The sequence below is a fragment of the Phoxinus phoxinus genome (genome assembly GCF_949152265.1).
Source record: "Phoxinus phoxinus genome assembly, chromosome: 9".
Taxonomy (NCBI): domain Eukaryota; kingdom Metazoa; phylum Chordata; class Actinopteri; order Cypriniformes; family Leuciscidae; genus Phoxinus; species Phoxinus phoxinus.
The window spans coordinates 25,244,000-25,270,402 of record NC_136884.1 but is presented as its reverse complement, the minus strand read 5'-3'; the positions used below and the strand labels follow the sequence as shown (position 1 = coordinate 25,270,402).

General features: G+C 39.2%; 1 protein-coding gene across 2 annotated transcripts; it reads right to left on the bottom strand.

Annotated features, from left to right (window-relative positions):
* Positions 1–7,022: 7,022 nt before the first annotated feature.
* Positions 7,023–24,917, bottom strand: LOC307004306 (uncharacterized protein). 2 transcript variants are annotated; one of them, XM_079623425.1, is made up of 3 exons: positions 24,812–24,917; positions 21,723–21,874; positions 7,023–9,671 (listed from the first exon to the last, which is right to left on the bottom strand). In XM_079623425.1, exons 2-3 carry the CDS (start codon positions 21,805–21,807, stop codon positions 8,311–8,313), a joined length of 1,446 nt encoding a protein of 481 aa, XP_079479551.1. In that variant the 5' UTR covers positions 21,808–21,874; positions 24,812–24,917; the 3' UTR covers positions 7,023–8,310. The 2 variants fall into 2 exon arrangements, with proteins under 2 accessions (XP_079479551.1, XP_079479552.1); XM_079623426.1 differs by lacking the exons at positions 21,723–21,874; positions 24,812–24,917 and adding an exon at positions 21,334–21,390.
* Positions 24,918–26,403: the final 1,486 nt, after the last annotated feature.

The window sequence follows — 26,403 nt, the reverse complement described above, 5'->3', positions numbered from 1 at the left end:
GGGACGACCGACTAGATAAACAGTCACTAACAAAATCACTTAAGGTCTTCGTTCGCAGGTGACAGCAGAAAGTAAATGTTTTATTCCAGTGGGGGTACGGTCATGATCTAAGGGAAAATCTTGTTTAGAATCAGAAAATGATTGGAGAGTGTGAGACCTGAGTCCAAACTTCTCACCTTAGACTAAACGAACAAACACATGACAACGCGAAGTATAAAGTGAGGGATCAAAGGCTTGTGCTAGCAAACAGCCTCCATTACGTACGAGGGAGAAAGACGATTTGACCAACTAATGGTTTAGCAGAAGAATCTGTTTTGTGATGATGTTGATGATTTTATTTGATTGATTCAAACTAGGTATTGATTTGATTGGTGAAAATGTAGAAAATCTATTAATTGATGTGTAATAAGCAAAAAAGACGGTCCATAATGGAAATATTAGAGTAAATTTTGAAAAACTACATTGGTTAGAAGGATGAACAAAATTATGCAGACGATTCGAGTAGCGGAAGTTACAGTGAAATGTATTAATTGAGTTAAGATATGTTTTTTTGTTTTTCTTTGTTTTGTTTTGTTCTGTTTTTGATTTTCTTTTGTTTTTCTTTCTGAAGACGATGAAATGTAAAAAGTGACGTACAAGGACAGGATTTGAAATGAGGGGTTTTGTTATAATTTTTATTATTTTGTATGTTTGTTCAAATCAACCAGGGGTGTTGAATTGATATGGTTTTCATACTATGACAATCTATACAATTTTTTGTTTATACTGGAGTGAATGCGGGCCCGAATTCGGGAATGTGGTGACAGAGCTTACCCATTTAGCCCTGCTTCAGTTAATATTTAATTGCTTGATACTTCAACAAGGTTCAAGTGATCAATTATATGGAAAATTGTTTGTTTTGTTTTTCACAAAAATGTAATGCATAAGATTTTTATTAAGTTTTTAGATCTAGACTGAATGATAACAGTGTATTGCATCCAGTAATTGTTTGTTTTGTTTTTCTTTGGATTTACTTTATCACTTAAGTAATCATTTGTCTGACCAAGTTATTTTAAAATGTATGTCATTTTAACCGAAGTATAACTATTTGTATTCTCATTGAATTCTCATTAATGATTTTGAAACTTTTCTGAAACTTATTTGATTTTTGTTTATTTGTATTTTGTCCATTTGACTTGCAACAATATTTCTGGACATGAATTGAATCTCTGTGTTTGATTACACTGAATATTTTGCTGATACTCTTCATGAAATGATGTTTTAAACTAGCAGTTGTTGTTTTGTTGTAATGAAATTTATTTGAGTGTTTCCTGAAACAGTGTAAGATCTTCTTTTTTATCATTCCTTTGACCATATTTTTTTTAAGTATATCAATTTAAGGGCCTTTTGCCAGGAGACTAAATTCAATCTGACCATATCAATCCTCTGACCAATGACAAATGAGATGTGTCTGCTTTTGTGTCGTTGTGCTAGATGTTCTTTCAACCCAAGTTCACATTCTGTGTCCTCCTCGGAAAGAGGAACCGGCGTTTGCTCCAAGATTCAGTGACTGTTCTTGTGCAGGTATTCGATGGATGATTTGCATAACGGTGCAACCCAATTTGATAGAGCCTAATCCTGCAGGGCTGGATGGTGAACAAAAGACTGAACAACTGACAAACTGTTATTGATAGAAGCTTGGACGAAAAATCTGAAGATGGAACTGTACAAAACAGAAAGATGAACTGTGTCAACTTTGGACTCGATGTGTGTGGCCAACGGGACAAATGGGAAAATTGGAATTGAAAATAATCCAAGATATTTGAAATGAACAAAGACATCTGGTTTACTGTTTTTGACAACCTATTTCGATAATGACAATTTGGAGTCTGTAAAGGCACCGAGGTGCTGATAGTTATCAAGGCCTGTAGGCCTAAGATGAGTGTATTTTGGGGGTATGAAATTGTCAAAACTTTGGTACAATGGGGAAGTTATAATTATCTGATTGGTCAGTTTTGAATGTCTAAAAATTTGGGTTTTAGTCACATGGTCAAGGAAGGGATAAAAAAGGAAGATTGAAATGAAAGGTAAATATGATGAATTGACTTAAAATTGTTGCATTGATTTAGTTTTCAGAGTATGAAAAACAGGGAGAAGTGTAGTGGCAGTTTTTAATGTTTTATTTCTTATTGTGTTTTCTCAATGATAATATATGAATGCCATATGTTCTGTATTTTGAGCTTTATGCTGTAACGTTGATACAGCTGTGATTGTGACACTGAGACAGAAGACTAGGGAGGGGTTGAGGCAACCATGGGGGTTCCTCAGTTCCTGCCCCCTGGGGTGGGTGTTTTAAAGAATGCTTTGATGAGAACATTATAAGACTCCAGAAAGAACACCTATCTTGGTCTCACTCGGCCTGCAGACTGGGCTGTAGGGTTGGTGGGTTTTCACGCTCACCCTGCAGCTGGCCTGTGTGGCTAGAATGGGAACTATTCTGCAGAATAAATGTATATTTTCTTTTAAATACAATTTGAATATTGACGTCTCTTTTGCCTGAGAATGCTGCGTTTGTTAAATATTGTTTTGCCACAACAGCAGCATGTTTTTAGCTACTGTGTGTTAAGTGAAGTCAAGAAAGACTATTTAATTTTTTATAAAAATGTGTATTTTTTCAGGAAATTGTTTTTAAATTCAACTTAAAATGTCAGGAGATACATTGTTGATGATACTGTTAAAAATGCACTTCCAATAAAGTGAGTGTTGGGAAAACCAGTTGTCATTTTAATGTTGAAGCGGCGGGGGTGTTGTCGGCAGCTGCTGAATGTAACTAAGTTATATTACAAGTTACTTTATTAGTTACTTTTAAAATCAAGTAATCTGTAAAGTAACGAAGTTACTTTTTAAATGAGTAATCAGTAATCAGATCACTTTTTCAAAGTAACTGTGGCAACACTGTTGCCCGCTCGTTATTTATGCTGAAAAAGTTTTTTTATTTGACATTTGCGCTATCTTGCAATGGTTACAAGTAACTTGTAAATAGCTTCAATCCTCTAAGCAGAACTTTTCTCTTAAATTCTCTGCCACTTAATCTGTGCAATCTGGCAACTCTGCGCATGCTCACTCTACACTGCGGAAAAAGCACTGATGATCTGAAAACAATCATGTTAACAGACAAACAAGCTCTAATTCATCCCAAAGGTGTTCTATTCGGTTGAGTTCAGGACTCTCTGCAGGCCAGTCAAGTTCCTCCACACCTAACTCTCTCATTCATGTCTTTATGGATCTTGCTTTGTGCACTGGTGCGCAGTCATGTTGGAAAAGGAAGGGGCCATCCCAAACTGTTCCCACAAAGTTGAGAGCATGAAATTATTCAAAATGTCTTGGTATGCTGAAGCATTAAGAGTTTCTTTCACTGGAACTATCTGAACTACCAGCCCAACCCCTGAGAAACAACCCCACACCATAATCCCCCTCCTCCACCAAACTTTACACTTGGCACCGTGCAGTCAGGCAAGTAGTTCTCCTGGCAACCCCCAAACCCAGAGTCGTCCATTGGATTGCCAGACAGAGAAGCGTGATTCGTCACTCCAGAGATAACGTATCCACGGCTCTAGAGTCCAGTGGCGGCGTGCTTTACACCACTGAATCCGACGCTTTGCATTGCACTTGGTAAATGTAAGGCTTGGATCCAGCTGCTCGGAAACCAGTCAGTATCTGGTGTGACCACCATTTGCCTCACGCAGTGCAACACATCTCCTTTGCATAGAGTTGATCACGTTGTTGATTGTGGCCTGTGGAATGTTGGTCCACTCCTCTTCAATGGCTGTGAAGTTGCTGGATATTGGCAGGACCTGGAACACGCTGTCGTATACGCCAATCCAGAGCATCCCAAACATGGTCAATGGGTGACATGTGCGGTGAGTATGCTGGCCATGCAAGAACTGGGATGTTTTCAGCTTCCAGGAATTGTGTACAGATCCTTGCAACATGGGGCACAGATCCGTGCATTATCATGCTGCAACATGAAGTGATGGTCGTGGATGAATGGCACAATAATGGGCCTCAGGATCTCGTCATGGTGTCTCTGTGCATTCAAAATGCCATCAGTAAAATGCACCTGTGTTCATTGTCCATATACCATAACCCCACCACCACCATGGGCCACTTGATCCACAACGTTGACATCAGCAAACCGCTCACCCACACAACGCCATACACGCTGTCAGCCATCTGCCCTGTACAGTGAAAACCGGGATTTATCTGTGAAGAGAACACCTCTCCAAAGTGCCAGACACCATCGAATGTGAGCATTTGCCCACTCAAGTCGGTTACGACAACGAACTGCAGTCAGGTCGAGACCCAGATGAGGATGATGAGCATGCAGACGAGCTTCCCTGAGACGGTTTCTGACAGTTTGTGCAGAAATTCTTTGGTTATGCAAACCGATTGTTGCAGCAGCTGTTTGGGTGGCTGGTCTCAAACGATCTTGGAGGTGAAGATGCTGGATGTGTAGGTCCTGGGCTGGTGTGGTTACACATGGTCTGCGGTTGTGAGGCCGATTGGATGTACTGCCAAATTCTCTGAAACGCCTTTGGAGACAGGGCTCTACGCTAACTTTTTTCCCCAAGGAGTACATGTGCTCCTAAATGAAAACATTTAGGAGCACACAAAGAAATTTAGGAGCACAGTACAAAAAAGTTTTTTTTTTTTAAATTAGTTTATTAAACAAATGAACAAATGTCATGCATATACTGTGTGTGCAAAATTGGTATATCAGATGCAATATATCTTCTCCTCCTCAGATAGCAGCACTTGCCTTTTCAAGGCTGCTATCTCCGTGCTCGATGGTTTCTCCTGTCTCAACAGGTACAGGTCTCTACACTGAATATGCCGCCGCGAGATGTTATGTTTCGTTACGCTATCTTTTTTCAAATGTGGATTTCCTGACACGAACGACGAGTTGCCAGCCTGTTTCTGCCCTCTACAATATTTGCAGAACATGAGGTTGTTCTCGAAATCCAGCCATGGGAAAATGTTAAACCAATTGACATTAAATCAAATGTATATGATCTCTCTCTGCCGGCTCCAGTGGACGCTGAAGTGACAGCGCTAGTCACCGTAGGTTTGCTAAAGTTGTTCTCAGCTTCAGGTAAATCTTGTGAAGAAACCTCGTTAAAGTTAGTTGAACCTTCCATATCCCCCTCACCTGATTCCTCCTTCTCCTCATCTCTTTTTCGCTTAAAATAAAAACTTATGTTCTTCATTTTTAACTATTGTACCCAAGGGCGTAGGTTTGGTCTACGCTTTGGTGGGGACATCCCACCCCCACACCACCCCCTTATTTTTTCAGCCAATCTAATGACGCCGTTCCTTCGTCCTGGCCGTCGGAATCGATCCAATAGCTGCAGCAGGGTTTTTTCCTGGCTCAAAACTAGGCGGAGTTGGTAAAAATCTGATGATGTATTTTATTAAAAAGAAAATTTAACTTGTATTTTTCATATACCAACATATACCCTACTGTGTTTTCCACAGTACTTTTGTGGGTGGACCTTGGTACCTGGGTCTGGGGGCATGCCCACCCGTAAGAAAATTTTGTACATTTTAAAGATAAATTCATTAATCTGGTGCACTTTGAGTCACCAGAATCCGCTGTTAAAAATAAATAATCCACCCGCCCAAACCTATGATATTCTCTGATTTAGATATCTGATCATCACATTACAATTATTCAAATGATCAGTGTTAGCATGATAATATGGTAAAATGTCACACTGTAGTAGGGTGATTTAAAAATAACATTTATTTAAAATAAAAGTTCTTCTTTTGGCAAAATTACATTTCTTTAACAGCCTACGAGGCTTTACTCTCTTCAAACTTAAATTGTCAATGTTTCATTACGTCACTGTTGGAAAACAATCTTATCAGAATAAAAATGTTTTACCTTTATGAAGGGCATTTTCCCCCTAATTTTATTAAATGTATGCTCAGCGCCACCGCTCCCACCACGCGCTGTGCGTAGGGCACCAAGAGCTGAGGGGGCACCAAAAAAATTGCCTAATGAAAATCAATAATTATAATGCCGATATTATTTCAGTATAGAAATACAGACATCCCGGGAGTCTCCCGCATTTTGATAGCGGCTCACTGATGCCCGCGAATTAGTTGAAATCTCACGGAATCTAGAGCGAGCGCGCCCGCGAGACAGAGACTGTGCTCCAAACCACGTAGCGCGTGCACGGCAGAGAGGGAGAGAGAGCAAGAGACCGCGCGCGCGTGCCTCAGCCCTCAGGAAGCGCATGTAATATCACAGCGGCTGCCTCGTAATTCTCTATGCAGGAAAAAGAAGTAAATATTGGTGGGGACAATTTTGTCATTATAAAATATTGATTGGGACTAGTACCTAGCGTAAGTACTCGCACACTGTGCTCGTAAATTATTTTTCAAGTTCGCACATAACTATTTTTAGGCGCAAATGCGAGTGAAACACTCGCACTGTAGAGCCCTGGGAGACGGCTTATGGTAGAGAAATGAACATTCAATTCATGGGCAACAGCTCTGGTGGACATTCCTGCAGTCACCATGCCAATTGCACTCTTGCACTCAAACTTGCGACATCTGTGGCATTGTGCTGTGTGATAAAGAGGAGTGGACCAACATTCCACAATCAACAACCTGATCAACTCTATGCGAAGGAGATGTGTTGCACTGCGTGAGGCAAATGGTGGTCACACCAGGGGGGTTTTGGAATATAGTGTATGTATGTATATTAACTTCAATGGAATAAAATGAATTATAAACATATATAGGCTAGATCAAATTTCAGAATGAATTATGGCAATCATTTTTAAATCGACTGTTCCATTCTTCTACCAAACCGACAGTATAATCTTCTATCAACTCTTAAGGAAGATTATTCTTCTGTCCAAGACCTACAATAACCTTTCTTGTTCTGTATAATACTAACAGTACGAAAGTATGTAGCAAGATCAAACGTTAAAAAGACTTTGATCTGTGAGCTACAAACACAGACAATCGAGCATGGATATAATGTTTTTAATAAATGAAACTACGGACACAAACTAAACTTGAGCAAAAAAAAGTATATACACATATATACATACATAATAGTGAAAAGTAAAGAAAGCAGAGCAAAGAAGGGCAAGAATTACAAACCGTTAACCTTTGAGAACCATTAGAGAATCAAATCGCAAATGCTTTAAATGCATCTAAAGATCGATAAGAACAGTTACTTGCATTGGTTTGCTGCTGAACAAGAGTCCTGGATGCATGTAGAATACAGAGATTCTTGGTGAGTTCGTGAGCTGATGTGATTCTTCCGGAGAATGGTTGTCCACAGAAAGTTTGAACAAAGTTAACTTGAAGGTAAGTTTGCCAGACCTTTTTTTTTGTCTCCCTTCGCAGCATATTTGCATGTTTAATGGTGGTATAGGAATTTGTAGTTTTACACCAAAATATAGTAAAAAAAAAATAGGATAATGCATTTTACAGTAATGTACTCTACCCCATTAATTAAGGCATAACGAGAGGATAATTTCAATACAAAACAGAGGGGGTATGCAAACATGTAAAACAGTCATACATACTTAAACCTGGATATTAGCATTTGAAGTTACCCTAACATAACTAAAGATTCATAACTAGGTTAATATAATATAGGGACAAACATACAACACAGGAATACATCATATATATTTTGGGATAGTTTGATTATGAGTTAAATGGGACATGTCTGTGCCTATTCGTGCCTGGTGAAGTCTTTGAAGTCACAGGAAAGACTTAAGGCGGGCATACAATGCGATTTTCGTCCGATTTTGAGACGAATTCTGACTCGTGCGACTTTATCGGTTCGGGCCAATTTTCAGCTTTGTCGTGCATCGTTTGTCGTGCAGTGTACAGGGAAAAAAGAGAGGCGATTAACCTCTCACGACCGGTCGGATTAATTTCTGGCATGTTAGAAATTGGTCGCTCCTCGTGGCTATATCGCACAATTGAAGCAAAGCTACGAACCTATTGCCCTAAACTCTGTTGTTTCCCTCACTGCGCCTGTGCAAAAACAAAAGTTTATCCATTTAATCTGCAAAAAAAAAAAACACAAGGGAGATCTTTAAGTTCTGTAGTTCAAACTAGCTACAAATTACTGTTGCTTACCTCCAGTTCGTGTTGCAAAATGGATTATGAGAGAAAAAAAAAGTACACATTTAAGCATAAGGAAATGGTCTGAATACTATCAGAAAGCCATGCAGATGTATTTATTCAATACACTGATATCAAAGTATTATACTGAATCAAATATATGAGTTACAACTTCTATACAATGGAAAATATAGGACGTGAACGTAGCTTCGATTTCACACAGATACATATTTTCTGGTGCCATTTTAAATTGCTGAGCCATTTAAAACGCTTTCCACAATAAAAACAAGAATAGGGTCTCAAATCTGCATGACTTTTCATATGTATCTTTAAGTGTGATGGCAAAATAAATGTTTTTTTACACTGATCACAATTAAATCGCCTTCCTCCAGAGTGAATGTGCAGGTGATTTCTTACATTGCTCCTTTTTGTTAACCTCTCGTCATACTCAGAACATTGTAATTTCTTTCCAGAATGAGTTTGTAAATGACATTTCAAGTCTCTTTGATATGTGAAATTCTTTGCACACTGCTGACACTTGTAAGGCTTCTCTCCAGTGTGAATTCTCATGTGAACCTCAAGGTTTCCTTTAATCGTAAAACTCTTTCCACACTGAGGGCAGGTGTAAGGCTTCTCTCCAGTGTGAACTCTCATATGAATCTTAAGGTTTCCTTTAAGTGTGAAACTCTTTCCACAGTGATCGCACATAAAAGGCTTCTCTCCGATGTGAATTTTTACATGATTCGCAAGATGTTTTCGGTCTGTGAAACTCCTTTCACACCGATGACATTTAAAACAGTTCTCTCTTGAGTGAATCCTCATGTGCTCATTGAGAATTACTGTAAATCTGAAACTTTTTCCACACTGACTGCAAACAAACGGCTTCTCTCCAGTGTGAATTCTCATGTGGGCACTAAGGGTTGGTTTATGTGTAAAACTCTTACCACACTGAGTGCAGGTGAAAGGCTTTTCTCCGGTGTGAATTCTCATGTGGGCAGTAAGGGTTGGTTTATGTTTAAAACCCTTTCCACATTGAGGGCATGTGAAAGGCCTCTCTCCAGTGTGACTTCTCATGTGGCTTTTAAGGCTTCCTTTTTGAGTGAAACTTTTTCCACACTCTTGGCAGGTGAAAGGGTACTCTCCAGTGTGAATTCTCATGTGAACTTTAAGGCTTCCTTTTTGAGTGTAACTTTTTCCACAGTGTTGGCAGGTGAATTGACTCTCTCTAGAGTGAATTTTCATATGGAATTTCAGGTTTCCTTTTTGAGTGAAACTTTTTCCACACTGTTGGCAGGAGAAAGGCTTTTCTCCAGTGTGAACTCTCATGTGGCTTAAAAGGCTTTCATTTTGAGTGAAACTCTTTCCACATTGTTTGCAGGTGAAATTACTTCTAACTCCGGTCTTTTGAGCTCCTTTTTGTGACAAAGTCTTTTTAGTTTGTGAGCAACTAAAATATTTTTCTCCAGTTATGAAATCATGACTTTTCTCTTCCTTTTCATTCAGTTCTTGACTCTCTTCTTCCAGTGCCATCAGGTCTAAGGTAAAAAAAAAGAAAAAGACAAATAACCCCAGTTTAATGGCAAAAAGCAACAAACATCTCACCATTTAGACATTTAAAGTATCAAAAACAACATCATCTAACAACAATACGGCAAATATCAAACCCCTTATATATATATATATATTAGACCTAGGATAACTTGTTAGTAGATTGGTCTAAAAACATTAGAAATGTAGTGTTTGGTTTTGCAGAGAAACCATATGGAGAATTTCAGTCAAGATTTAAGCACCATATAAAAGTTACGATTTACCAGCTTTTGGCATTTAATCTAATCTTTAGGCTATCTCTTTTCTAGTGCTATTAGATCTTTTGACAACAGACCACAACATTCGCTTATATGTATGATGAATTGAGAATTATATTGCCATTTGTGGACTAGCATTAGCATGGTTCAGGTCCTTGTGATGTTTTACAGGGTTGAGATGATTATCTATGTGCAGCAATCTCTATTTTAACTAAAAACTAGGGGTGTGACGAGACCCTTATCTCACGAGACAAGACGAGACATGAGATTGGGTTCACAAGAACGAGACGAGACGAGATTTTTGCACAATATTTGATAGAAATCCTCAATTACAAAATTCATGACGTCCAAATGAAACTACTTTCCACAAATTGAAAATAGAAATAAAAACAGTATAAAATAACAGTTTTTCTTATTAATGCAAACGATAATTAAGTGCAAGTGCAACCATAATCAAAGTAGGCCAACTCTCTCTGTATTCAAAGTGCAAACAGAGACCAAAACAGAGACCAGAGCCACAACTACAACGTCCAGAGATAGGTTTGATATTGGGAGACGAGACAGGCTATTGTATGCAGTCTAATTTGCGTGCATCGTGTTTTACTTTCATTTTCATTTCGTAGTGGCGGTGCTGAGCGCGCGTTCTACAAGATAAGGGGCCATTCACACAGAATGCGTTTTTGCTTTATAAAATGCGATACGCTGGCAGTAGAATGGGGGAACTGATTTTAACTTGAGCGCCGCGTTTTTAGAATGCTGTGTCATGCGCGAGACGCTGCAAAAGATGCAAGACGCAAGCGCAAGGTTACACATCCGTCTAGCGCGTTTACATAGAAAAACAATGGAAAGGTACCGCACTTGAATGGAAAAACACGTTCTGTGTGAACCGTGCCAAGACATCTCAGATCGACTCTCTGTTGCGCAACAAATCCTCCGCCATCGTAACACGATCAGTGAACTGATTCCTGCTGCACTGTCACAGTCTGTGTGCGACTGCAACTCGTGCTGGATGAGCAGAGTAGACGTTCACAATAGCAAAACGACAGTGGAGGCGGCCGGTGCCGCGGTGTACAACGTAATGTAATGTGAATGTAGCTATGGCATATTCTATGCTAATTATGGCGATATCGCGAGACAACTTTTCACTCGACGAGAAATCTCGTCACATTTTAGTCTCGCGAGATCTCGTGGCACGAGATCTAGTCACACCCCTACTAAAAACTAAAAGAGAATTCAAGGAGAAACACAAACATGACAGAACCAAAGAAAGACAACAACTGACAGAACTGAGGAAACTAAGGACCATGGTTATGTCAGTGGAGCTGGAAGGATGAGGAGGAGCCAGGGAACTGGATGGAACCACTGGAAACAAGGTACTTGATAGAACCAACAGAGGAGACAAAGCCAGAAGACTTGACGGAACCAGCGGGATGGACATGGCGACAGGTTCTAGCCCTGGGGCAGTGGCACTGTCTCTGGGACCGTGGCAGGTAGAGGTATCGTCAGCCGATTTTGCCGGGGCTTCAGCCCCCAATGTTTTGAGTGTAGCCCCGAATGTATTTTGAAAAGTTGACTGACAAAAATGAAACCGGACAATAGCCTATGTTAACCCCAGAAATCATAACTTGCCTTATTTCATTGTGCTTTGGCTTTCTTTGCCAAACAAAGTTTCCAGTTGTTTGGCACTTTACTCGCTATAATATAACTCTTTTGTGATGACTTTATAGTAATGTACATGAAAATTCAAGAATCACGATAGATCTTAGAGCAATCCCACTGATCTGCTCTTCCCTCTTCCCTTATCCTCTCTCCTCCCTGAATCATCTGTGATGCAAAAGAACAGATACAGCACATAACTTATTGCAAATCAGCTTCAAACAAATAATTCATCAAGTGCAACCTATTTCAAATTGTAGACCAATACCATTGAAGAAAATGTCTTCAATATTGAAGAAAATGTCTTTAATATTAGTCGAGGATAGTATTAGAGATTTAGGAACTGTAGAAACAGGCCCAGCCAGAGCCAAACTCAAATATTACCCTCTCACAGGCTTTGGACTACAGATAAGGGCCTTCCAGCAAATATGGTTTGACTCTTTTTAGTGGTTAGAGTACTCTGCTAGCCGAAATGTAGCCTTCTGCTTCTCATGCAGGCTCTTTGGGAAACAAGTGTCTCGAGTAAAAAAAGATATGATAACCAGCTCTGTTTGATTTTCAAACTGGAAACGAGCTTTGGGCAGCTTTAGAGAGCACGATACTAGTTCAGGACACAAAGCTTCAATGCTTGCTTGGAAGAATTACAATGCCAGTTTAACACAAACACAGTCTTGGGAGAATGCATGTAGCCAATGTTGATGAGATAATTGAAAGAAGAGAATACCTCCTTCGTATCATTGCTTTCATTAGATTTTTGGGAAAGCAAGGCCTCACATTCCATGGCCATGATGAGAAAGAGTCCTCTGACAATCAGGGAAATTTCTTAGAGATTATGCAATTTCTGGAGGAATTCGACCCCTTTCTCCAAAGCTACACAACTCCCACTCATTCCACTTATCTTTCTTCAGGCTCACAGAATGAAATGATACAATGTTGTGCGGAGGAAGTTACTGAATCCATTATTGAAGAGATGAAGCATTTAAAAATGTATGCAGTGATGGCTGATGAGGCTCGAGATGGTCATGTGGAACACCTTGCTGTGTGTGTTTGTTATGTGGAATATGACAACACTGTCAAAGAACATTTTCTGGAAATTACAAGTCTGACGTCTTTCGATGCGCGTTCCATCACAGAGGCTATTGAAGAAGTTCTCAAATCCAAAGGCCTGCAAGACCAGGCTTATGACAGGGCATCTGTCATGAGCGGTGCTGTTCAGGCTCAATTCCATGTGAAGCATCCAGACGCAGTGTATGTGCACTGCTATGCACATGAACTGAATTTGGTGCTTTGTCACACTTGTAGGGCTGTGCCAGAAGCCATAGATTTCTTCGACACACTAGAGGGTGTGTACGGTTTCTTCAGTGTGTCTTTAGTTAATCATCAGTCTTTCTCTGACATGCAAAAAGCCTTGGGCTTAGTGAAGAGTGCACTTGTTCAGCTCTCGAAGACGTAATGGGCATGCCAGCTCATATCAGTCACAGCTGTGATTGCAAATCTGCCAGCATTGTTGTAGTGCCTCACAGACATGACTACTACTACCACAGCAATTGGACTCCTTTCCAAACTTTCATATGTCTATGCTTGTAATGTTCAAAGCTTTGCTGTCCACTACAGAGGGACTTCACAAGTACCTTCAAAAAGAGGATGTGGACTTAGCACAAGCTACATGGTATAAAGATGCGGTCCTTGTAACACTTAGGTCCAAGCGGACAGAGGAAATGGCAAAGAAATTCCATAATCAGGCCAAAGAAATTCTTGAGGCCAACAATCTGTCAGAGACCCCAGCTTCAGGAGGTTCTTACAGACGAAAGCAGAGGCGATTAGATGACTATGTGGTAGAGTCCACCACTGGCACAAGGGCTTATGTGAGCGCTGGGGATGAGATAAAAAAAATATATATATCACATTTTACCCATGCCTTGACAAAATGAGCTGGAGGGGAGATTTTGTGGTGTTGGTGCAGAGCAGATGAAAGGCATCCAAGCTTGCCATCCAGCAGCAAATGACTTCCTGTGTGAAGAATCACTAGAGCTGATTGCTAAACACTATAACATGAAGGTCGGTAAAGAAGAGGTCTCAGTGGCTAGACAGTTCCTGATCAAAAGAAGAGATGGTGTCATTTCAGATATGGCAAGTGTATACAAGCTCCTTGACCCTGACATGTTCCCAAGCCTGAGATCAGTCTTTCAAGCAGCACTAATGATTCCTGTCATCAGCTGCAGTTGCGAAAGATCATTCAATGCTCTGCGTCGCCTGCACACATGGTTGAGAAGAACCATGGGGCAGCAGAGGCTCAATTACCTGGCAATGATGTCCCATCGAGAGGGGAATTGTGTGTGTCACAGACCATAACAGTGTCATGGACCAATTTGTAATACTCAAACAGAGCGAGAGCGAGAGACAGAGAAAAAACAGCAAGTGATGAGAGAGACAACTCTTGAGGAAATTTGTTTATGTAGCCGTGACAACGAAACACGTGCATGCGTGAAACCAGCTCCTGAACAGATAAGAACACACACAGTGCTCTACTGAAAAAACAAAACAAAAGTGCACTTATGTAAATTGTTTGGCATGTCCAAAGCCACTCCTGCCGACCCCCTGCCCTTTTCATCCCCTGCAGGCCCCGTGCAGACACAGCTATGCTCAGATAGTGAGCAGAACATCCACAACAGCACCAGTGCAAGCCACATCAACAGAGCTAAGAGACATCCGTCAGATGCTCAACCTCATCTTCTCACACCTACTGTCATAGGTCAAAATGTATCACCAAAACTAAGACCCCATGGTCAACAAAGCATTTATCATAGTATGTTGGAATATTCAAGGCCTGAGATCATCTACCTTTGGCCTCAAAGGAAGAAACCCAGATTTCAACTCAGAAATCCAAAAAGCAAACATCATCATCCTGCAGGAGACATGGAGCAGAGGAGACGGACCCACCGGCTGCCCCAAAGGCTACAGAGAACTCATCATCCCATCCATTAAACTGCCTGGAGTGACACAAGGAAGAGACTCGGGAGGTATGCTTATGTACAGATCAAATCTTGCCTGTTTGACAAACTAAGGGTTTTAGAATCATCCATGATTCAACAATGACACTAGCCAAACTATTAGAAAAAAATATAAACCCTGAAATTGCAAAAAGCCTGTAGTGTCGATGGCATCCTAAATGAAATGATTAAATACACAGACCACAAATTAAAATTAGCCATTCTAAAGCTCTTCAATATCATCCTGAGTTTAGATACATGTATGTATATTCCCCAGCATTTGGAACAAAGGTCTAATTACCGCCAATCCATAAAAAACGGAGACAGATTTGACCCTAATAACTACCGTGGTATATGTGTAAACAGCAACCTAGGCAAACTTTTCTGCAACATCCTAAACAGCAGACAAGCCCATTTTCTCAGAGACAGAAATGTCCTGAGCAAGTGTCAAATTGGCTTCCAACCAAAATATCGCACATCAGACCATACACTCTCCATACCTTAATTGACAAGCAAATCAATCAAAACAAAAGTAAAATGTTCACATATTTAGTTGACTTCAAAAAAGCTTTTGACTCCATTTGGCATGAAGGTCTTTTTCTTCAATTAATCCAGTGTGGCATTGGAGGAAAAAACATATGACATCATCAAATCAATGTACACAAACAACAAATTTGCAGTTAAAATTGGTAACAAACACACATAATTCCCCCCTCAAGAGTCGTGGAGTGAGACAGGGCTACATTTTAAGTCCCACGCTGTTCAATATCTACATAAATGAGCTAGCGAGGGCTCTGGATCAGTCTGCAGCACCTGGCCTGGCCTTACTCTACTGGACACTGAAGTCAAATGCCTTCTGTTAGCTGATGATCTGGTGCTACTGTCTCCCACTATACAGCAGCATCTAGACCTCCTGCACAACTTCTGGCAGTTAACGGATTTTCCGAAAAAGACCCAGCCGCCAAGACCAACATCATAGTTTTACATTGGACAACATGCTCCTCGAACACACGCAGGACTACACTTACCTTGGCATAAACATCAGCAACACAGGGTATTTTTAAAAAGCTGTTAACGACATGAAAGACCAGGCACGGAGAGCTTTTTATGCTATTAAGAGAAATATCCAAATTGACATCCCAATCGGAATCTGGCTAAAAATAATCAACACTGTAATCGAGCCCATCGCGCTGTACGGTGTGAAGTCTGTGGTCCACTCACAGACCAAGAGTTCACTAAATGGGACAAACACCCAATAGACACTCTGCAGACCGAGCTGTGAAAATCTTGCTACAAGTTCAGCGCAAAACCCAAAACAATGCCTGTAGAGCAGAATTAGGATTATATCCACCTTGTGATAACTATTCAAAAAAGAGCCATTAAATTCCATGCCCACTTAAAAAATAGCAATGAACAGACCCTCCATTACAAAGCCCTGTCCTACCAAGAGCTGAAGCCAGAGAGAAACGCCCTCGGCCAATTGGTCTTAGCTGACATCACAAACTGACGCTACCTAAAATATTGGACAGACGCTACAGACAAACAGAGTAAATTGGAATGCTATTTGGCCCTAAACAGAAAATATGAATAAAGCACAACAGAGAGGAGATCTCCCTTCTACAAAGCATAGAGTAGTGAAGGAGACTGGTCCAACAGAGAAAGAAGCGGATTACAGGAAAGAAATAGAAATGCTTAAGAAACTCGGGAAATTAAAAACCAGGGAGAGGAGTACAGCAATCAGCTGTCTGTAATGAGGGAAGAGATGAGAAAGCTGACAGAGGAAAGAGAGTCCAACATAATACAGCTGTCAGCTGTGGAGAAGCCGCCGACACAGAGAGGAGAACAACAGAGCTTTGAAGAGACTCCTTCTCCAGCGACCACAGAGACCCACCCCAGCAGCCCTCCTACATCCCACTCCTACAGTCAATCACAGCCTCAGATTATACTCCTCATGGACTCCAATGGCAAGTTCATCGATGAAAAGAAACTGATTCCGAGAAGAAACATCCAAAAAAATATGGTGCCCAAACACACAGAAGGCCCTGGAGCTCTTGTGTGAAGAGCAGCTGGGTTCCCCCAGCCACATTATCATCCACACTGGCACCAACGACCTCAGAGCTCAGCGAGAGAGAGTAGCTACATCTCTCATTAATGTGACTGAGAAGGCCTCCTCCAACTTCCCCAACTCCAAAATCATCCTCTCCACCCTGCTACTGTGCTCCAGGGTATCTGCACATTTTTTAAAGTCAAATTTAAGGCTTTTTAAGACCTTTTTAAGACCTGAAGAAATCAAAATTAATACCGTACATTAGGGGTTTACAATATTAACAAAAATATATCTAGATATTTTCAAAGTTTTGTTGATAATAATTCAATGATATTTTACTGATTTTGTACTGGTACCATGGCTGGTTTAGGCCTGTTGTTGACAGCAGACTCACAAAGATATTCATATTTAACATATTCTATCTATGCAGTGGTCAGTTTACAGTAGTGACTGAAATAAAAAAAATTATTAAGGGGCAATATTTGCCACCTTAAATTGATTTCCACGGCCATTTTCACCTAAATATGGAAATTATTTCTAAACGTATTTAGAGGTATGCATCACCTTTTATGTCAAATTCTAACATTCAAATTCAATTCTATTAGAATAAGACCGTACCAAAACCATCCTTGCAGTGCAGAGGTGACACAGAAAAGCGGCATCCGAACTGGCATTACTATATTTACACTTAATTTGCAATTGCATAAATAAAGCTATTCAATATTTAAATATGAAATTATTTATAATTTTAACATTTTAATTAAAGGGTACTTTAAATATGCAACTAAACCCGCCAGTAGGTGGCAGTAAGTCACTGTCTTAATAAGCGAGTTGTTGGAGATTTATTCAACCGATTTGTTCAAACGGCCGATTCATTCATTGAATCAAATGATTCGTTCAAAACGCGGATTTCAGTTTTTAAAATAGAATCGCTGTCTGTTGGACTACAGTTTCATTATGAAATTCTCGTCGGCGAAATAAAGGGGGAAACAAACAATATTGACAATATAAAAAGTAACACACATTGTTAATTTAACTGTTGTATAAAATAAATAGCACATTTGCAATTGTGCACAGGAAAACGGCACTCTTGCTCGTGATATTCTAATATAACAACATAATATGATATAAATATAATAAAACAAAAACTCATTTGGGGACATAACTGCACTGACACATCACACAGTGAAAGCAAGCATGAGAGACAAACGCGATGTCAGCTCGAACTCGCGGTGCCTCGTACGTAACGTTAGTTAAAACAATGATTACAATATCATCATAGTTCATAGACAATCCTAAGCACAAAGAATGAACTTACTATTGAACTGACATTTACTCTTTCTCTTATCCTCTCCTCTCTCGCGCGCAGGAGACAGACGCAGGCTAATACGCTGCCGTAAATGACGCGAATTGTCACGTGAACAAGCAAATCCACAAAGATAGAATAATAAAAATAATACGTACGCTAATTAGATAGTTTTCATTTGGAAAGCATTTAGATACGTCGTCAAAGTGTCATCTAAAATTTAAGACCTTTCATAGGTAAAAATAAGACTTTTCATAAGTAAAAATAAGAATTTAAGACTTTTTAAGGCCTTAAATTTTAAATATCGAATTTAAGACTTTTTAATACTTTTTAAGGATCCGCGGGGACCCTGTGCTCTGATTTCCACCCAGACACCATCAGGCATATAAATGCTAGAGTATCCAGAGACTGTGCCCTAAAGCCCAACGTACACCTGGCTCAGCACCCCACACTGAATCTCAGCAGCCTTTACGATCATGTCAATCTTTACAGAAGGGCAGTCCCCATCTTTGCCAAAACCCTGAAGGACATCGCACTCAACCACAGCTCCAGCGCACCGCAGCGTCCTCATGGACACCCCATAGAGCCACTGCAGGGACACCCCTCAAATCACTACCCCCTCCACCACTTAACCTCTGACAAGGAGGAACACCACAACAGGCTCTGCGTTTCCCCATGGAAAACATTGCATGACCAGGCCTGCAGCCCCCTCGCCTTCTCATCCACATGAACATCAGCAGGAGCAGCAGCCGGAGCTACGCTGAAGCAGCCAGCAGATCACTGACCCACTGCAGCACCAGCACAGTCCACAGCCGGCCGGCCTCATCTCCATCCAGAGACCTCACAAACATCCAGCACATGCTGTGCTCACACCTCATGGGTTAGTGACTCACAAAAAAAGGGAGGGAGATAAAAAAGAATGTGTGTGTGTTTTATTTCTATTTATTTTAAAACAGATTCTTAGAAACCTCATATTATTTATTCTTCTTGAAAAAAAAAGTATATGTATAATATGAATATGATATCTTTGTATATTTATTTTACTTAATTTATATTCTTAGATGCATTATAATATTGAATACATTATTCTTGATTTGTCAAATAAATATACTGATGTCTGTCTTGTTTTGAAATAACAAATGTCAGTATTTAATGAGCTCATATTCCCTAAAAGTCACATGTTGGAATATTCAAGGACTGAGGTCCTCTGATTTTGGTATTAAGAGCCAACATTCAGACTTTCAAAAAAGAAATTCTAAATTCTGACATTATAATATTACAAGAAACATGAAATGTAAAAGATTTGTCCACTGGCTGCCCAATTGGATTTAGGGAAATAGTTCTACCATCAACGAAGCTAAGAGGGGTGGACTCAGGGCATAGAGTCAGGGGGAATGCAGATATGGTATAGAGCACACCTCATAGACTCAATCAAAACTATACAAATCGGAAAATTTTACATTTGGTTAAAATTTCAAAAAGACATGGTCTCCACAGACCGTCACATATTCTTGTGTGCTACATACCTACTCCCAGCTGAGTCTCCCTATTACAACGAGGAAATGTTCTCCATCCTGCAAGATGAGATTAGCCATTTCCAGAAAAAGGGGAATGTGTTAATGTGTGGCGATTTAAATGCCAGAACTGGAAATGAACCAGACTTTGTCAACACACAGGGAGACAAATATATTTCAACCACCAGCCACTCTCTGCCCTCACACCACCTCAGAAATAATTATGACAAACTCACAAACAAAAATGGGAAAAGCCTACTAGAGCTCTGTCGATCACTGGGCCTGTATAGTGAACGGTCGCATACCGGGAGACTCTTTTGGTTGTTATACCTTTAATTCTTTCTTGGGCAACGGTACTGTAGATTATTTCATTACAGACATTGACCCAGTGCATCTCAGGGCATTCACAATCAGTCCTCAAACACCTCTGTCAGACCACTGTAAAATGACACTATATTTAAGACAAACTCACAGCAATGAATCACACAGACCGCCCTCTCATCTACTGAGGCTGCAACCACCCTACAAGTGGACAAAAAACACCACAGAAAACTATCAAAATGCAATAGAAAGTCAAACGATCAAATTATTATTGGACAAATTTATAATTAACACATAATCACAAAATAAATAAGGCATAAATCTGGCACTAACTGACATTAGAAACATATTCCACCAATCAACCTCCATGTGCAATTTGAAAATCAAAATCAAAATCAAAAAGGAAAGCAAAAAACACCAACGAATTGTGGTTTGACAGTGAGTGCAAACAACGCGCTGACAGACAGGACAGACCAGGTTACTTTTCGGTTACTTTTGATATTTAACATACTAAATCAGCCAAACAGTTTAGATATTAAAGTCTGTTGTGATTGGTTTACCGTGTACAGCATGCGTCGAAAACAAAAACTCCCATTGCCATAACAACGTCAGCTGTCCTGAGGCATCCAACACCGGAAACCAGGGTTCCTCAAACTCGGTCCTGGAGGGCCACTGTCCTGCACAGTTTAGCTCCAACCCTGATCAAACACACCTAGCTGTGAGTTTCTAGTGATCCTGAAGACATTGATTAGCTTGTTCAGGTATGTTTGATCAGTGTTGGAGCTAAACTCTGCAGGACAGTGGCCCTCCAGGACCGAGTGTAAGGAACCCTGCTGTAAACTAAACACAGTAACGAACAATGACGTCGATTTTAACATATCAATCCGAGCACGAGTCCGATGATGAAACATTGAAAGATCTAGTCATTCAACCTGAACCTTCATCGCAAGGATGACTCGAACAGGACGTTACTCAGTTTGAGGTACATTACATTATAAGATGTTGCAACTGTAAATCCTCAGAATCAGCATTAACAAGTGCATATCCATCAACCGATTATTTTACTTTTCTAATATATTGCGGTGAACACGTGGAAACTGTATCAATAACAGTGTATGCAATGTATACATTAGCCGAGCTCTAGCGTGAATGACTGATGTAACACAAACATTGGTAAAACAAATCTTGCTCCATGCTTAATCTTTCCTCAAACTAGTGAGAATTACAGACAATCTGCATTAATAGACACAGTTTTAACCACAGCTGATCAGCAGAAGTATACAGAAGTTACACAGTAATAATGTGAGTTAGGCATTTAGCAGGAGACCTACACAATATAAAACTCAAAACGAAGTATTTTTGAACACCATCTTTCAAGAGCGAGCGGTTTGTGAATCATTCATTGAACTTCGATATTTGAGAAGCAGTCGTCAGTAAAATGAAGGCAACACAGCACAAGTTTAGGATTATACTGCTGTAGTATCGTGGTAAAGATGTATTTTAACCACTGATTCATCACATGCTCGTCCTTGGGCAGTGAAAAAAAAACTGCCTTTACCTTCATATTGTAGAGCACAGCGTCTCCTCGACATGATGCTGTCCAGTGTCCACAGGAATCAGCTGCAGTGTCTGGGGTTTAAATTTTCCCTGGTGTCTGCGTGCGCAATTAGTGGGCGGGCAATATGCTAATGTTTCGTCTTGAAGTCACGACGAAATGACTCGTTTGAAAAACAATTAATTTCATCGACTCTTACTTTTGAAAGACAATAACCTTATATACGGTGCACTTTCAGATTTAAAACTTTGCAGGAGGTTTTCTTAGAGCGATGTTACACACTACATGAAAGGTCGTTTTCAAAAATTCATAATAGGGGCCCTTTAAAAAAATCATTCATATCTGTTGACATTTTAATAAGGAATGAATTCAGCTTTGAGAATGAAACCAACCTGTTTGTTCCTCAGTTTCTTCTTTTTTCACACTGAAGGTTTCTTCAATCTTTATTTCTTCACTCTCCTCTTTAATAAACGCCATCTTTATAATAGTTCGTCACGTGGATCTCAGTCGCTTCACCAGGAGTTTTTCTGTGTGTTTGGACACTCTGTCAAGATTAAGATGAGAATAATTAACAGAAAGAAAAATGAATTCAAACTAAATCTCTGTTCAGCACACTGGTAAAAGTAAGACAGAGTGAGAGTTAATATACTTAAAGTTGACATGAAACAGAAGTTGTTTTTCCTATTCCTATCGAAACTCTTAAAGGAATGCGCCGACTTTTTGGGACTTTAGCTTATTCACCGTATCCCCCAGAGTTAGATAAGTCCATCTCCGCGCGTGCCGTAACTCTGACGCACCCACCGCTAGCCTAGCTTAGCACAGAGACTGGAGGTAAACGGCTCCAGCTAGCATACTGCTCCCAATAAGTGACAAAATAACACCAACATCTTCCTATTTACATGTTGTGATTAGTATAGTCACAGCGTGTACAAATAACAAGGTCACAAGAGACACAGCCATCTTCTAACCGAAGCACTGCTACTTCTGCGGAGTGATTTGCTCGCAGCATCTGAGAAGCCCCGTGGTGAGGAGCAGAGAGTTCGCTCAGTGTTGCGCTAATCACTCCGCAGAAGTAGCAGAAGGCCTTCTGAGAAAATAGTTCCCAGTATGTATATCTCAGATTTAATTTAAAATATCTTCATTTTGTGGTAAAATCTTGTGTTCCCGAAGATGAAAAAAGGTCTTACAGGTTTGTAACGACATGAGGGTGAGAAATTAATGACAGAACATGAGGGTGAGAAATTAATGACAGAATTTTCATTTTTGGGTGAAATAACCCTTTAAGGGGGAAAAGCGTAGTTGCAGCACGTCTTTAAAATTCAAACACATTATCTTCTCCAAGTGTACACACACCGGCAGCGCCATTCGGCCCCCTTCAGACTTTTCCATTGAGATAGCTATGCCCCGAATTTAATAATGATTTTAATCATTTTTATTCTCTGCTTATATTGTTATTTTTATTTCTTATGCATGATATCTTTATTTCTTATGCATCTGTAGTGGTTATTTTATTAATATTTTAATTCCTTTTCTATGTAAAGATTGTAAAGTAGATCACCATTGTGTATGAAATGTGAATAAACGTGCCTTGCCTAGTTTTCAAACCTTTGTACACTGTAAAAAAACACAAAAAAAACACTTGCAAATTGTTAGATCAGTTTAAAATTGAAGTGGACAAATTTGAGCACTGTGTTGAGTTTACTTAAACTGCACATTTACACCAATATTGTCCAATGAAAATAAACAATTAAATTGTGAAAACATCATATTTTGAGTTCTTTGTTCAACCGTTTTACTTAAGCCGGTGCGCACACGCAGTCTGTTGTCGCGGGGTTTCCTTCTTCAACCACACTGTTGAAGGGAATGGATTTCATCAGTTGTTTACCTGTTTACCAGTTATTTTTGAGAATAAACTGCGCACCTACTGTAAATGTTCCTAAAAGACTAAAGCACACGGTTATATTTTTTACGAGCTCAGACAGGTTAGCGATCTTATTATTTTAATCAACCGCTAACATTTGAAGGGTATGTTTCGAAATAAGGGACGCAAAGTATTTGCAAAATTTACAGGGGCTGGCCGATGATTTTATTGCAGTCCGAAATCAGAACGTCAGAGTTTTTCTCCCACCACAATCGCTGCCTGAATTATTATTTTTTTCTTTACAAACACCAAGGTTGTGTGGTCATTTAATTGGCCTCCGTATTCACATATCTTTTACAAGAGATCAATTCAAAATTCACTGTTTAAATCCTTTTTGACCACTGCAGTACGGTAGGTTCTCTGTAATTTGCATGCATTTTTAAGATGTATGCTTTTATTGCTGAAATGCTGGAAATTATTTCAAAGTACAATAGCCTATATCGTCGCTGCTCCGTTTTAGTGAGTGTGAACTGTTAAGAACAAATTGGAATTCAAATTAAACATTTGAAATGGGTCGATACTGTGGCAGCAATATTTGCAATACAATTGTACAATACGTATTATACAATTATATGCATCAAAAATAAACCAAGCAGCAGCTTATATATATATATATTAAGCAGCTTTATATTTACCTCATGTAAATAAGAGGCTGTATTAACTTATTTTTGCTAATTTCCACATTTTTAAAATGCCATCCATCAATTTAAGATAAAATGCAGCACAGAAAACCATTGAAACTATAGCATGTCATAAATTCAATCTAAAAAATAGAGAATTTTAACTTATTCTGTTATATGTAAATAAATGGTATATTATGTTAGCCTACATGTTATAATAAACATATAGGCCTAACTTAAATACAAACTTATTCTTATTATTTCAAGCATATGATATTTTATTTACAGCAGACAATCATGTGACAAAATTATTTTTAGTGACCACGTGAGAAACAATTACCGAATTTATCGGTTTATTTATATTTCGTGCTGATCAGCCAAAACAACACACAACTAGGAATATAAATTAATACAAGAACAAGCTTTCGGGACACTTCAAGTAATTTATGCTTTACATTTGATATTAGTTGATTAAAGCTAATCAATATTTAATAATATTTAGCAACACATGTTTGTGTTCTCGTTGCAAACTCTGTTTTAATCTGCAGTCTCGTCGAGGTATTAAACGAGTTAAACGGCGTCGGTGATTCGAGCGCTTTTGAATCACTGATTCATTTTACGAAGTAATTGATTCAATTCTTGCAGCGTTTCGAAAAGATCAGTTCTCCGTCGCTACTTACCCGTGGTCGAATTCATGTTTAAATTGGTCATAAACTGATTCACGGTGTAGGGAGCGAAATGAGATGCACCTTTTTTGTAACTTGTTTGGATGTGTTTCACTCACTAAATAACGTTCATTATTGTTAGATAAAGCCGTTTAATGTTACATTCAATAATACATAATTACATTACATCGCGTGTGAAAAAACAACAATAATATATATATACATTTGATTGAAGTTTACATTGATTAACACAATAAATGGTTTAAAACACCAACCTTTCTTCAGCCGAATCACAACCATAGGGATCACAACAGAGGCAGCAGAGCGGCGCGTTCATATGACGTCATATCGCCTGAGCAAAATAAAAGTCCTGTTCAAATCTTTTTCTTCTTCTTCTTTTGGATTTAATGGCGGGTCGCATACCAACTGTATGGTGCATACCGCCACCACCTGTGCTGGAGTGTGAAGTGATTTCATTCTAGTAGTATGTTAAAAGATGTCTAAATTCTATTCTTAAGACCACTATGCTTAATGAATTTTAAAACTGCTCTTATACTTTCCCAGTGTCCAATTCCCAGATTTAACATGTTGTTAATAGTTATTTCTTTGCATCCCATTTCCTGTATCTTTCTTATTAGCTCATTCCTTTCCTGTTCGTAATTGGGACAAGATAATACCACATGTTCAACTGTTTCCTTCACTGGACAGAATTCACATAATCCAGTATCATGTTTTCTTATTATAAAAAGTGTGGAATTTAGTCTAGTATGCCCCATCCTTAATCTTGATAAAATAACTTGATCCATTCTACTTAAATGAATTGTTCTAGCTCTTTGTCTTACGAATTTGTGAATATTACAAAAATGCCTTCCGGTTTTGCATTCATTCCAGTATTTTTGCCAAATCTGGATGCAAGCTTCTTTTATAATACTTTCCCCTTCCATCGTACTTAATGCAACAGTAATCGTGGGAGTATTTAATTTCAGTGACTCTTTAGTAATTTTATCCGATCTTTCGTTCCCTGGAATATCTACATGAGCGGGTACCCAAACAAATTTAATTATTATTCCAGCTTGCCTTAATCTATACAGTATATTCAACATTTCGGAATAAATATCTAATCTAACGGTTTGGTACGTTTGTAAGCTTATAAGTGATGCCATAGAATCCGAACAAATTACTACTTTGTTTGGCATTACTTCTTCCACCCAGCTAAGTGCCATCTGAATTGCCACCATTTCTGCAGGTCCTGTTCAAATCCTGCGGTCTGATTCACAAAAGAGCATTGAAACGTGTGTGTGTGTCAGTAAAAGTAATTCAGTTACCACATAGAAATCTGATCTGTGGCCATATAGCCAATAGTTTATATATGTAAAATAATATACGTTAATTGCATTCTTATTGTCTGCGCCTCTGTTACATGACAATGATAAACATTTGTCTGGAAATTTATGATTTTTAAACATACAGTATGACACATGAAAAAAGGTAATAGAAATAATTAACAAATATAAATAAATACAAATTTGCAGCCACATTTTAAAGCCACGATGTACAGAACATCACACAATATAGAACAAAATGTATAAACATTTTTGAAACAATAAAACAAAGAAATAACATAAATAACAGCAAAAAGGCCACACTGCAGACAGGATTTTCATTTCACATGTCGCAAATCAAATTAAATTGGCTAAATTGCCTGTGCTGTGCGAGCACACTCTAAGTACAGAGCAACATCGATGCACCGAAAACAACACAGTAACAGAGAATGTCTAATAAGGGGAGAAGGTTCACTCTCGCTACACTTCCGGCTTCTGAACTGGTTGCAGTTCCACTCTGATTCCACATGAGGGCGCTCACAGGA